General features: G+C 39.6%; 1 protein-coding gene across 4 annotated transcripts in view; it reads right to left on the bottom strand.

Moving 5' to 3' along the window:
- The window catches only part of SUPT3H (SPT3 homolog, SAGA and STAGA complex component), a 399,266-nt gene that overhangs the window by 90,454 nt on the left and 294,236 nt on the right, over positions 1–14,576 (bottom strand). For all 4 annotated transcript variants that reach the window (XM_052647809.1, XM_052647810.1, XM_052647808.1 and 1 more), the window contains exons 7-9: positions 9,789–9,864; positions 2,812–2,924; positions 1,949–2,056 (exon numbers count right to left, since the gene is read on the bottom strand). In XM_052647809.1, the coding sequence (XP_052503769.1) occupies positions 1,949–2,056; positions 2,812–2,924; positions 9,789–9,864 (297 nt within the window). The remainder of the gene's footprint in view (positions 1–1,948; positions 2,057–2,811; positions 2,925–9,788; positions 9,865–14,576) is intronic.

The raw sequence follows: 14,576 nt of genomic DNA, 5'->3' as shown, positions 1-14,576 counted from the left end.
AATCTTGAATTGTCTGTTTGTTCATTTACTGCTTTGCTTGTTTTGCAGAATGTTTTATCTCCCTAAATACAGATCATATTAGTCTCCAGAGCCCCCATGGGTTCCTAACCTGGTGAAGTCCCTAAACCAGCCCCTTAATTGTGCTTGCTGACCTGCAATGCTGATGAATAGGAATTCCTGGCCTAGAGTGGTCATTTCTGTGTGTTGAATCAGGTAATAAAGGGCAGAAAGACTTCCAGTCCCTCCAAATGTTCATTTTGACCACTAGTCACATTGGAGGAGGAGTGTTTGGCAGGCCAGGGAAATGCTGGAGGCTTGTATCGACATATTTAGCCAGGATGCTTTCTGACACGCCTGCTCCCACCTCCCAGAGAGCCCAGGAAGTTCAACACATACAAGCCATCTCTCTTAACTGCTGGGTAGCTGGGAGCAGCAGCTGTGGTTGCTGAGCATTGCCCAGGGCAGCTTGGCCACCCTGGAGAATCAAGAAAGTGGGGGAGAAATACAGCTTTCCTAGCCACGTAAGCAATCCCTGAATGTTAAGGGAAAACTAGGCTTGTTATGTTCACTGTAAATTTCTTTAATTAGAAATGTTACAACAAATTTGTCTGATGTTAATGAAAAGCATACGTATACACATATTCATAAAGTGAACACGTACCAAAGACAGTTTAAAGGGTGTTCTTTGACATCATAATTTGGGTTTGTAACATAACATAAAGAAAACAAATACTGTTTAATCAACTGAGTGTGCTTTAGGGACTTTTAAATCATGTTCACTGATAATGATGTATAACCTTTTTCAAGAAAAAAAATGGATTTTTAATGGGCATAAACATTTTGATTTCTACTTTAGTTCTAAGCCAATCTGGTTCCACAAGGGGCATAAAAAGATGTCATACTTTTGGGTTGTAATAAGATACCGGCATATATCTTTATATATCTCATAAGTATTTCAGAGCAGAGACACTTAAACATGGAGTCCAGTGGGTTCACAGATCCTTTATATTCATGGAATGGTTTCAGAGTCTCTGAATGCCCTGAAGTTGTATACAAAATGTGCAAATGTATTTACGGAGAAAGGATTTACAGTTTTCTTCGGATTCTCAAAGGGGCTTAGTAGCCATTTTCAGGTTATAGGTTTCACCTAACTTGATCTGAGGCTCACTTCATATTATACATGTGAATGTTAACCAAACCTCCTTGCTGCCCTCTTTATGGTCATTAGGTTGAATTATATGAGACTGATGTTTATGTTAGTGTAAAAAAAAAAAAAGATTATTTGCAAATTCATTACCTAGATGTTACATTTCTGGTTTTTAGGCACATCCTGTTTATAGCAATTATTTTTTATGCCAAAAATGATATATACTTATTATACAAAGCCTTAAAAGTTGGAAAGAAAACTTCACAGTCCCCACAGGTGGGGATCCCAGCAACAGTAACTGAATATAGAAAGGATGTGATTTTTTACATGATTGGATCAATCAAACCACAAAGGATACATGGAGCCATATTTCTCTAAATCATGTTTAGAGATGGATCCATTACTGGAAAGTCCAACTATCAATAATGCCAGGAATTATCATTACATGAATAAAATAATCCTTTCATCTTTGAAGCAAAAATTAAATACATAACTTTTCTCCATGTTATTCAGTTAACTAAACCAAGTGTTCATCTCCCATGGAAATGAGAGATACTCTTTCACTGAAGGGTCAGGAATGCTAAATAAGGCTAAAAGAAGGTGATAAGATCACTGCATTAAGTGGACTGTTAGGGCCTGAAACATAGTAGGTATTTGTTTGAATGCTGAATGTATTAAGATTCTGTGACTGAAGGCTATATATTCCTACATAATCTTTTTCTTAGAACTACTAATGTAAATATCAGACATGAGGAAAAAAAAATCCACAGACCTGTCAAAGCCCGATTTTTTAATACTCACCTCCGCAGAGTTGTGGTACTGAATGAAGGTGGCGGAAATGGCATGGCTGAAGGGGTCTCCTGCCTTGGTTACCATGTCCTGCCTCACAAGAAGGGCCAGATCCACTAACTAGAAGATCAGAATAAGCAAGTCACAGAGCTGGAAATAATCACCAAGGAGACCGAAACGGTAAAACTACATACAAGCAACTATATCCCAATATAAGTCAGATGGTCTGCCTAAAAAATCTGTATTGTGGACATAAACGTATGCTTTCATGGCTGGTAAGCGGACCTACTCATGAACATAAAGGATACAGTCTAACCTCCTAGTGCAGTGGTTCTCAAAGCTTATAATCTCCAGGGAAACATTTTAAAATACAGATTTCTGGGTTCCATGCTCTGAGAGTCAATAATAATTCGGTATGGCTGCTCTAGGATGTAGCTTAGACATTTACATTTTAGACAAGAACCAAGGGGAAGCTGATGCTTGCAGCCTGAGAACCAGGCTCTGAGAAACTACTAGAGGACAGTGATTCCAGACTCGGGTTTTAGTAAGCACTCAGTGGATGCTACACTTCTAGAGAGGTATTTTTCAAAGTCCAAAAGTAATCTCTAAGCAAGAGAGATGTATACTTGGAATTCAATGTTGACGAAAACAAGTGGCAAGAAACAGCAGTCACTTCTGCCTAACACCCACTGGAGCTGAGGATGCAGAGAAACGTAACCAGCCTAAATTTCAGCAAATAGTGAGATTATCATAAAAGAGAACTCATGGCTGTTTTCAGTCCTGGTAGAGCAGCAGGTGGAAGAGGAATTGATCAGGGACAGGAATAAGAGGAAAGCAGCTACATATAGCTTGATACGACAGATTCAAGTTCTTACCTGTGCCACAGTTTCATACGCTAAATATGCTAAAATTTCCATAGCAATAACATTGGGCTTTATCTCCATACTACCGCAGTCCAACCAGTCTCGAAATTTGGACCCTTTTTTGGCTAGTCATTAAAAAAAAAGTAGAGAATATTTAGTTTTTGAAGTGTTTTAATACTGCATATTACTATCACAAAATGAAAAATATATCTATTGAAAACAATGTGTATAAAATGCAATTAAAAAAAATCTTATTAGTGTTTAGATATATTCTAGTCCCAAGAATGCCTTTACACACTTGCATCTTTCATACCTCTGCTGCCTAAAAGTATGCTAAACCACTGAATGCTTAGCACTTCTTACAGTGTGTTAGAATAGGTTATCACTGACCATAGATTCTGTTCAAACAATAGTCAGAAGAATCACTTGCTTGATGTAACTTTATTCTTATGGAAAGAAAATCCTGCAAGAAAGAACCTGTGATGAAAAAAGGAACACACGGAAATGTATTTTTACTACCTTTCAAATTAGGTCTATTTCTTGAGTAGGCTCGAAGTTGTGAATTTAGAATTAAGTGGAACAAACTGATATCTGGCCTGATCTAAGTCTGTGCTTACATTTTTTTTTTGATGAAAAACGTGTCCAAATCCTTGAGTGTGATTCTCAAAACCACCCAGAATGATTCCAACCTGCCTTTATATTATTCCCTAATTAAAATGTCACCTAGGCTTGAGTTAATCTTCTTTGTGTTGACCCTTGCATGGGATACTCTCCTATCACTTGGCTTCATTCATATGAATCCTGCCCAGGGCCACAGACACACGACCCCCACTCCAATCATTTACTGAACTCTTATCAGAGATCCTTCTGTGTCTGCTCGTGATTTCACAAGCCACATTACAAGTTTTGTGGGTCAATACCATGCATCTCGTCTCTCTGCATACCTAACAGTACTGAAAACACAAGGAATCTTCTGTTAGGTATCTCGAAACCGCCACAACACTAAGCAGTCTAATGTGACATAGGGCCTTCATTAGATAATACTAACTTAACTAGCAATCTAGAGGAAAAGATTGATAGTGAAGATTTTATCACATCTATAACGTAATCATCTTAAAAAAATTCACTGATTATTCTTTTGATTAATCTGGTCCCACAAGTCTGTGAAACACTTAATCGTAACTCCAAGCATGATGTTTTGATCCTGATAGATACAGTTCTCTTGGATTCCACATACAGAGAGTTTTCTGTGAAATAAATCACAGGAGACATTAAGTTCTGCTATTGAAGCACGTATCCAAAGCTGTCAGCTGTGGCTGAGTTACAGTCATCCCCACCAAAGCTATCTCCCTAAAGGAACCAATCTTCCCAGTGCTCTCTGACATGTAACATTCCATCTAACTAGGAAGCTGCAATAGCTCACAAACACTTGATTCACATCTGTGGAATACTTCTGAAGTTAACAGGCAGCAATTTGGCAAGATCAATAAAATGTACCTTATTCATTTCTCCCTTTGACAGACAGTAACAGGGAAACTGGTTGGGGCATAGACTTGGATTACCATGATATTGAATGGTTTGCCTTAGAAATGAACAGAGATCATTCTTTCATTTTTGAGATTGCATCCAAGTACTGCATTTCAGACTCTTGTTGACTATGATGGCTACTCCATTTCTTCTAAGGGGTTCTTGCCCACAGTAGTGGATATAATGGTCATCTGAGTTAAATTCTGGTCCATTTTAGTTCACTGATTCCTAGAATGTCGATGTTCACTCTTGCCATCTCCTGTTTGACCACTTCCAATCTGCCTTGACTCATGTACCTAACATTCTAGGTTTCTATGCAGTATTGCTCTTTACAGCATCAGACCTTGCTTCCATCACCAGTCACATCCACAACTAGGTGTTGTTTTGCTTTGGCTCTGTCTCTTCATTCTTTCAGGAATTATTTCTCCACTGATCTCCAGTAGCATATTGGGCACCTACTGACTTGGGCAGTTTATCTTTTGGTGTCCTATCTTTTTGCCTTTTCATACTGTTCATAGCATTCTCGAGGCAAGAATACTGAAGTGGCTTGCCATTCCCTTCTCCAGTGGACTACATTTTGTCAGAACTCTCCACCATGACCTGTCTGTCTTGGGTGGCCCTACACAGCAGGTCTCAAAGTTTCACTGAGTCAGACAAGGCTGTGGTCCATGTGATTAGATTGGTTAGTTTTCTGTGATTCTGGTTTTCAGTCTGTCTGCCCTCTGATGGATGATGGTGAAGGAAAAGACCCTGATGCTGGCAAAGATTGAAGGCGGGAGGAGAAGGGGACGACAGAGGATGAGATGGTTGGATGGCATCACTGACTCAATGGACATGAGTTTGAGTAAACGTCGGGAGTTGGTGATGGACAAGGAGGCTTGGTGTGCTGCAGTCCATGGGGCTGCAAAGAGTCAGATATGACTGAGTGACTGAACTGAACTGAACAGGGAGACAGGTATTTTGTGTCTTTGCTCTAAATACTCGATTTTAAAAGTGAGGGAAAGGAGAGCTCTTGGTCAGATCTGTCCATCTACGCAACAGAATGGGCAGCTTCCTTGTTAGCTCTTCCGCACTGAGAAGGCAGAGGTGAGGACCCTGGGTGTGTCGTGGTATCCTAGCACCCAGAAGAGTGCCTGGCATTAGTGTACTCACCATAAATATTTCTAGAAGGAATGAGTGAGTGAATGAATGAAAGAATAAACAAATGATAGATAGTTCTTTAATAAAAGGACAGGATCCAAACTTCTCCATACATCAAAAAAAGATGCACAGAGGTCCCATAAGACTACTTGGTGTCACTAAGTTGCATCTGACTCTTGCGACCCCATGAACTGTATAGCACACCAGGCTCCTCTGTCCATGGGATTTTCCAGGCAAGAATACTGGAATGGGGTGCCATTTCCTTCTCCAAAACCGCTTGGGTTACTCCTATTCCTCCAACAGGTAAAGATTCTTAGGTAATTCTGACCCTGATACATGGGAGGGACTGTTTCAGAGATGGATCCTTCCAGGGTAAAAGTGGGTCCAACACAAGAGGCATAGATACCTCCAGTCATGATGGTTTGTTTTTACCAGATCTGAGGGGGCTTCAGACTCAATGAGTTCCTTTTCCTTCGTCCCTCTTCTCACTGTATCAGGATTAAGGGTAATCCTAGAAATTTATCAACTTATTCAGATAAGTTGATATCAACTTATTCAGAATAATAATGATCAATAATAATGATCAATAAATTTATCAATTTATTCAGAACCTTGACCAAAGGTCAAAAGTTCCTAGGATCATCCTCTTTCTGATACTCCCTGGTTTTTAGCCTGTGTTGGAAATAAACTTTACATAATAATTTCATCTGGAAATATAAGGTTAGTTAATTCTCATATACTTTGTCTTTCTCGTCAGTAATCGGGGCAAAATTCATTCCATTCTCACCTCTCACCCTTCCATGTTATTTCATTATTTCTGCCACATCCCTTTTCACCAGCCTTTCCAGTCCTGACCCTTCCCTCAGGGCTCTCTGTGATGCTCACTGTACTTCAAAGAGAGCCTTCTGCAACTTCTCTCTCTGCAAAATCACTGTTTTTTGGGTGAATCAAAAATAGCCTTCCTAAGAGGGCATGGTTTTCTCTGGAATTTTTTCTTTCCCGAAGTTTTTTTTTTTTTTTGATGTGGACCATTTTTAAACTCTTTAGTGAATTTGTTACAATACTGCTTTTGTTTTATGCTTTGTTTTTTTGGCTATGAGGCATGTGGGATCTCAGCTCCCTGACCAGGGATCAAACCCACACCCTCTGTGTTGGAAGGTGAAGTCTTAACCACTGGACTGCCAGGGAAGTTCCTTCCCTGGAAACTTCTAGAGTAGGGGTTCCTTCTTTCTTTCCTTTTATACCTATTTATTGATCAGCTATAAATAGGGATGGTGTCATAGCTCAGTTGGTAAAGAATCTGCCTGCAATGCAGGAGACCTGGGTTCGGTTCCTGGGTCAGGCAGATCCCCTGGAGAAGGAAATGGCAACCCACTCCAGTATTCTTGCTTGGAGAATCCCATGGAGAGAGGAGCCTGGCAGACTACAGTCTATGGGGTCACAAGAGTCGGACACGACATAGTGACTAAAGAGAGAGAGAGACTGATCAGCTGCTGCTTGCCAGCCCATTAATTTCCCCATATATTGTACGGCCTGGCAGCAACATCTTCATTCTTTTCTTTTCTCCCACAGGGAAACCATAAAACAAGTAGACATCAGATTTCTAACCAACAACAGAGGCAAAAAGACAATGGAATCATGTTTTAACCAGTAACTATTAGTCTACAATTTCCTACTTAACTAGACTATCAGTTAGATATGAGGACAAAATAAAGTCATTTTTTTAAGACAAAAAGGAGTGCTTTAAAGTACTTTCAGAGGCTTGGGAACAACAAAATTAGGCGGAGATGGAAAGTTCAGATACAAGTATACCTTGGAGATACTGTGGGTTTGATTCCAGACCACCACAATAAATCATATATTGCAACAAGGCACATTACATGAAATTTTTGGTTTTCCAGTACATATAAAAAGCTATGTTTAAGCTACACTGTAGTCTATTAAGTGTAAAATAACATTATATCTAAAAAAATGTACATAGCTTAATTAAAAATAATCTTGTTTGAAAAATGGCACCAATAAGACTTGCTTGACACAGGGCAGGGCTGCCACAAACATTCAACTTCTCAAAAAAAACACACTATCAATGAAGCACAATAAAGCAAAGATCGATAAAACAAGGTATGCCTGTACTTACCAACTTAGAGACATTTTAGGCCAGGAATGTGCTTTAGAAAAATTAAGGATCGCAACTAACAGCAATAGAATAAGTAATATACAAAATAGTTTGTGAAAAATGGAATCAAGAAAAGCCCATCAATCCAAATAAAAGGAGGAAAACCAAATAAAAAAGCACAGTAAATTCAAAACACAAAATAAGATAGCATATATAAGCCCCAATGTATCAGTAATTGAATATGTAAATTAAACTCATCAATTACAATACAAAGAGACTCTCAGATTGATTAAAAAGAAAATTTAGGTATCTGTTTACAAAAACCACACACGAAACAATGGGGTTGAAAGGACTGGAAACAGGTTTATCAAATTATAACTAAATTAGAGCTTTGTGAATTAATATCAGATTTTAAAAGACTTTTAAAGGGAAATGATGATCTGACTTTTATAAATATAAAAACAAAATACTGGTGAATGGGATCAGGGTCCTAATTGTAAAGCTCACCCTCAGCCTTTATAAGTTACAGACAGGTCATTTTTAAATGCACCAGTAGCCTCAGCTAGTGAGTACTACGATTAAATATTTAAAAAGACACAAATGGCTGGATCACAATTCCTGTACCTTGGTCATGTATCAGCAGAGGCATGAAGAGTCTAGTTCTGGAACTGCTGACCCCCTAGGACTGAGCATTCTCAAAGACAGTACCGTGGCACAGAAAACAGATTCTCCCACTAAGGCTGCATGATGAAGTACTGTGGGCACTATATGAAGAAATATTTTTCAATGCCCAAATCCCTCTTCTTTAAAGAAAAGAAAATTGAGCATAAGATACTCCTTATACTATAATTATTTTATACAGAAATGGAAAATATTAATTTTTAATCTACTGCAGTTTATTATTGTTATGAAGCAAAAAACTCAGTTACGAAAAATCAGATTTTTAAACAAAAGAGGTATTAGGACACTACATGTTTTAGTGTGAAATAGCACTTGCTTCTTTAAGTAAATTAAGAATGATTCAAAAAAATAGTTCAATAGCACTGAATGTTACTTTATAAAATGGAGATTTATACTTATAAAAGACTTGAATGCCATTTTTAAACCTAAAATTTACAATACAAAAACCTCTCATTTGCTGAAATTGCCATGATCTGAAGTGTCATTTACTTAATGCTTCACAGATGTATGATGCCAAATTGTTAGTCAGACTGCAAAGTATATTTAGTCAAGAGAAAAAAAAAAACCCTTCCCAAACATGTTTTCCTATATTTTCCTGACATTTACATGGGGTGCTATTTGAAATGTGTCATTTATTTGCACTTTATGATCTATAAATGAAGCTCTCATTTTCTTTTTCCAAATTGAATACGCTGTTATTGTGACCACATAATAGCTTGTCGTTTAAAGACACCATTGTGTCTATGATTTCTCAGACAAGGGTCATGCGCTACTTTGTCATATTTTTAACTGGACTTGTCATCACACTTACTCTTTGACCTTTACCCTCAAAGTCTTAGTCATCACTGAACTGTTGCTGTAAGGATGTTTTTCCTACACAATCTAGCCCACTATTTATCACAAGCCTTTGTGTCCTCTTAAAAAGCTGTGTGCGGGGGTGGGACGGCACTAATTTTACCATCGGTACAAGGTGTGGACTAATGAACTTGGCTAACAGGGAACACGCACTACGGCAGGAGGTTATAGGCGAAGACAGAAGAGGCTGTTGACGTATCCTATTGTGGTAACAGGAGTATGCATGCGTGAAGGGGAAGCTGCACATTTATTAACATTAAGGGCTTTTAAATGTCGTGAGTGTACCACCACAGCCCACCATGGGTCAAGCACAATCAGCCAATACCAGTGCAAACATGACTAAGAAACTGAAAAAGAAATTTAAAAGGGAATATTAAGGAAAATGGAATTTTTCTGACTAAAAGTAACGTGAATAATTAACATGGGTCTTTGTGTATTACCAGCACTCTTTAAAACCTCTTAATACTTAGAACTGCAAAACAGCAGAGTGGGTTAAAACCTTTTATGGGTTCCCCTACAATGCAGAGGCTGTTTCCATAACAGTTATAACTTTGCATGTATGTATTAAATTCACCAATTTCTAAGGAACAGAGATTGTGTTGTACTTTCGTGTATCTGTAACACATAATCTCTTAAACATATAATGAAGCCAAGTTAAATGCTTACTTACAGAAACTTAAGTGTCGACTTTCACAGAATTCTGCATATTGAGCCGAATCCATAACTCGAGTTTGTCTTTCTGCTCTCTGATAGATGAAAATAAGAAGACACACACCCAAATTTAAATCAAGCAGACTATTATATGCTTTCACAGCTAAAACTCAAGAGCATAAATTTCATTTCCTTTCCTTACTTTAGGTGAATACTTTAGTACCACCTTAAACACCACGATACACAAAATTTTAATAAGTAACAGTAGTTTTGAAGCTTGCTTGTTTTCTAAGTAAGGTTTAAAAAACCATTTTCCAGTCCTCTGTTACTTTTACTATATTGGAAGAAAAAAATACTAAAGGACCTGACTTAGACTGTGCACTTCTGAATTTTCTTTGACTGTACCAGTACCATCCTCTCAAAGAAAACGGAAACTGTGAGGTGACAACAAATTAAACAGAAAATTTGTTATTAACTTTTACTGCCCATCTGCCTTACAGCTGGGGTTTTTCAACATTAACATAGGAGTCAGCAAATGGAACCCATATAGTTCCCCATAGGACATGGAGCCAGAGCTAAAAAATCCATATTTTAAATTGCAAAGAAAATCAAGAAAAAGGTAAACACAACACAGATCCTTTAGTCTGCGTCCAGGTATGATTCACAGTTTGATGTAGTTTCATTCGTGGGTTTTTGGATTCAGTATAGCAGATGTTTGCTGCTTCACTGTCCCACCAGAGGTAGGATAATTATAATTCATCCACAGTTTGGTGGGAAAGAATATGACCGCTTCCGCTTCCTTGGCAAAGGAAGCATTTTGAAATGAGACAGGCTGGTACTTCTTGGAATGAGTTTCTGGCCAGTAAAGGAAAAAAAATTCCCTGAGATTTAAGAAAAAATTTTTTTCTGCATTGGAAGGACTTTTAGCAAGTTTTCTTTATCACAGTTGGTAGAGTACATTAAGTACCACTTCTAATGTCTGTGGATATTTTTAAGGAACTGAAATTATTCTTTTTTGCATTTTGTTAGATTTGGGTGGTTGGACAACTTAATTCCAACAATCCATCAGTTAATGGAATGAATAATGGTGCGCTAGCTGCAGCGCCATACAGAAAAGATTGTGTCTGTGTGTGTGTGTGTGGGGGGGTGTTAAGGCAAAATCTACTGATTACTGTGGTTCCTTCTAAGACTACCAATTATTGTTTCCCTTCCTTCTCTTCTTCTCCTCCCTCCTTCTCGTCTTTCCTTCCTAATCTCCTTGATACATACTCACAAACATATATATGTGCTGACACAAACCCAGGCTTCTCTATTTATCCTCTTGGTTCAAGTATTCTTTTCGGACACTTGCAAGTAAATATTACACCCACACCTGTGCATGTATGTGTACATGTACCCTGGTGTGCATGTATCTGAAACATCATGTTTCCGGAAGGGTGTATTACTGAATTTTTATGCACTCAGAAGTATTTTTTTTGATACGATTTAGTTTTGTCCTTTTTAATGTATCTGATACATGACTCAATAAACATTTACTAATGGAAAATGGGAAGCAAGGAAAGGATAATTTATGTGCTTTGAACAGTTCAAATTAGTTACTAATGTGTTTATTACAAAAAACCCTCCCTCTGAGACTGATATCTTTAATTTATGTATATATTATGTATGCAAGTCGGTATATGCATCTGACTGCTTGTCTGTGTCTGACTACAGCAGGAACCTCTCAGGTTTGAATTTACAGCTCCTAGAAAATATCTGCGGAGAAGGCCCTGGCACCCCACACCAGTACTCTTGCCTGGAAAATCCCATGGACGGAGGAGCCTGGTGGGCTGCAGTCCATGGGGTCGCGAAGAGTCGGACACGACTGAGCGACTTCACTTTCACTTTTCAGTTTCATGCATTGGAGGATATGGCAACCCACTCCAGTGTTCTTGCCTGGAGAATCCCAGGGATGGGGGAGCCTGGTGGGCTGCCGTCTATGGGGTCGCACAGAGTTGGACACGACTGAAGCAACTTAGCAGCAGCAGCAGCAGCAGCAAATATCTGACACGTGGTAAATGAGAATAAAACACTTGTGGAATAAACAAAAGCTACCATAATTGGTCTACCTTGTGGGCAAATTACCATAATGCCGCCAGTCCTCGATTATCCAGGTGTTCTCCAGGTGTCCTCTGCTACCCTCCAGCTAGACAGCCTCACCCACCAAACACACACTAGACAGAAAGGACTCAGACAACTACATAAAAAGCTCCTGACGAGACTTTTAATATTAACTTTTCTGGTGGCTCAGAGGTTAAAGCGTCTGCCTGCAATGCGGGAGACCTGGGATCGATCCCTGGGTTGGGAAGATCCCCTGGAGACAGAAATGGCAGGAGAATCCCATGGACGAAGGAGCCTGGTGGGCTATACAGTCCACAGGGTCGCAAAGAGTCGGACACGACTGAGTGACTTCACTTTCGCTTTTCTTTCTTTCTTCCAGAAGTTGAATATTTAAGACCTGTCACCTACATACAGGCAGGCCTAGAGGGTGACAGTTGATGTATTTTATTAACAATTCCTTTAGCATCAATGCAGAAACTTTCGATTGGGAGCTCATGAAGCTACTAGATCATGTACAGAAATTGCTTACCAAGTGCTTAGCATATAGCAAACACTCTATGTGAAGCAGTTGACTCACCAGCAAAGATTTATAGGCAGTACAAAATCCTGGCATATTAGAGCTAGAGAGCAGCTTAAAATTCATCTTGTTCAGTCTCCCTCGTCTTATACTTGATCTTAGCCAAAAAGGTAACAGAGCTGTCTCATTTCAAAGATAAAGAAACTGAGGTTCAGAGAGCAATGATTTGCCAAAGGTGATCAAGTGAGAATTGAAGTCCAGGACTCTCAATTCCTTGAAGAAGCCTATTTTTTTTTTTTATTATAAAGAGTTGCCTCAAACCTACAGTAGTTTTTAATCCAATATTTTTCTTTGGGATCATCCTCTATACATTATCTTACTAAAATGTATCACGGAGTCACTGTCATTAACATGCCCAAACTGTTCTTAAGAAAATGAAATTATGAGGCCCTGAGTGGCTAAACCACCACCACCACAGTCGCTCAGTCATGTCCAACTCTTTGTGACCCCGTGGACTGTAGCCCACCAGGCTCCTCTGTCCATGGGATTCTCCAGGCAAAACTCCTGGAGTGATTGGCTGCTTCCTTCTCCAAGGGATCTTCCCAACCCAGAGATGGAACCTGCGTCTCCTGCATTACAGGCAGCTTCTTTACCGCTGAGCCACCAAGGAAACCTGTACTTACCTTGGTTGGCATATCGCTTTAAAATGCTATCACTTTGTATGTGCCTCACAACATGAAAGGGGTTGGGAAGCCCTCCTGCTAACATCCTCGGAATACACGTGATGGGACACCGGCACTCATGCTTTTTACAGCACGGTCCAGTGTGATCAACAGGAAATTAGAGATGTTTACTGGGAGCTGAGGATGAAGAAGATGATTCAGATTTGCCCCTCATGCTAATTTTTCTTTACTTGTCTCTCTTCCCAAGGAATTGTTTCAAATAACCATAAAAGGGGGACAAATTTGACCTCATGAAAGCATCCAAATGATTTAGCATCTGATTATACTATCTCCTAATCTGACACTATCACCTTAAACACTGAGAAAGTCAGAAGGTATCTAACCTTCATGGACTACATATTCTTTGCTTCCTTAATCTCAGTGTTGGCCACTGCTTAGCTTGGACTCACCTGGGCCTCAGTAAACATTTGCTGGCTGGCTGAACAACTGGGCAGATGGACGGGTGAACTGAGGCAAAAGAAATGCATATAAATCCTTGCTGGCTGATCTACAAACAGGAACTGTAATATTTGTGATCCAACTGTACAAATTTCAGAAAGAGTAGGCAACTTTTTTGAAGCCAAAGACCCATAAAAAACAAGATGTTGGCCAACAATGAACTAAGGCTGGCTCTTGTTTTCTGTGTTATCTTAATTCCACTTTCCCTTCTGCTTCTCTTCAGAGCACTCTCTGTAATCCACACGAAAGTGCACATTGGCAGTCCCTTTTCTATTCCTGGAACTTTAAGAAATCTCTGGAAAAAGATGCAAGGGGGGAAAAATCATAAGCCAAATAAATAACATGACCAAAAAAAAAAAAAACAACAATGCCTGCTCTTTAGATAGAGCAGCACAATAACCTTTAGGATAAACAGTTTTCATAGCTCCATTTTACAAGCTGAGCACACTGAGATGTAGACAAGTTAAAAAAATTAAAGCATAATGTTAATAAACAGGCAACTGCTGCTGCTGCTAAGTCACTTCAGTCGTGTCTGACTCTGTGCGACCCAATAGACGGCAGCCCACCAGGCTCCCCCGTCCCTGGGATTCTCCAGGCAAGAACACTGGAGTGGGTTGCCATTTCCTTCTCCAATGCATGAAAGTGAAAGTGAAGTCGCTCGGTGTGTCCGACTCTTCGCGACCCCACGGACTGCAGCCTACCAGGCTCCTCCGTCCATGGGATTTTCCAGGCAAGAGTAGTGGAGTGGGGTGCCATCGCCTTGGTAAATCTTGGGTGGGTCCTGAATGACCTACTGCTAAATAATCATAGCAGACTAATCACAGCTTTTTTTCATCCTGCTGCTAAGTCACTTCAGTCGTGTCCGACTCTTTGTGACCCCATAGACAGCAGCCCATCAGGCTCCCCCGTCCCTGGGATTCTCCAGGCAAGAACTGAACATCCTCAAATGACATACGTTCTCCTGATCTCAAGACTCTCATATGAATGTCAGGTCAAGTCTGCATTACTC

The sequence above is a fragment of the Budorcas taxicolor genome, chromosome 11 (assembly GCF_023091745.1).
Source record: "Budorcas taxicolor isolate Tak-1 chromosome 11, Takin1.1, whole genome shotgun sequence".
In the NCBI taxonomy this organism is placed as follows: Eukaryota; Metazoa; Chordata; class Mammalia; order Artiodactyla; family Bovidae; genus Budorcas; species Budorcas taxicolor.
Note: the sequence above shows the minus strand (reverse complement) of the source record. Positions and strands in the feature narration are given on the sequence as shown.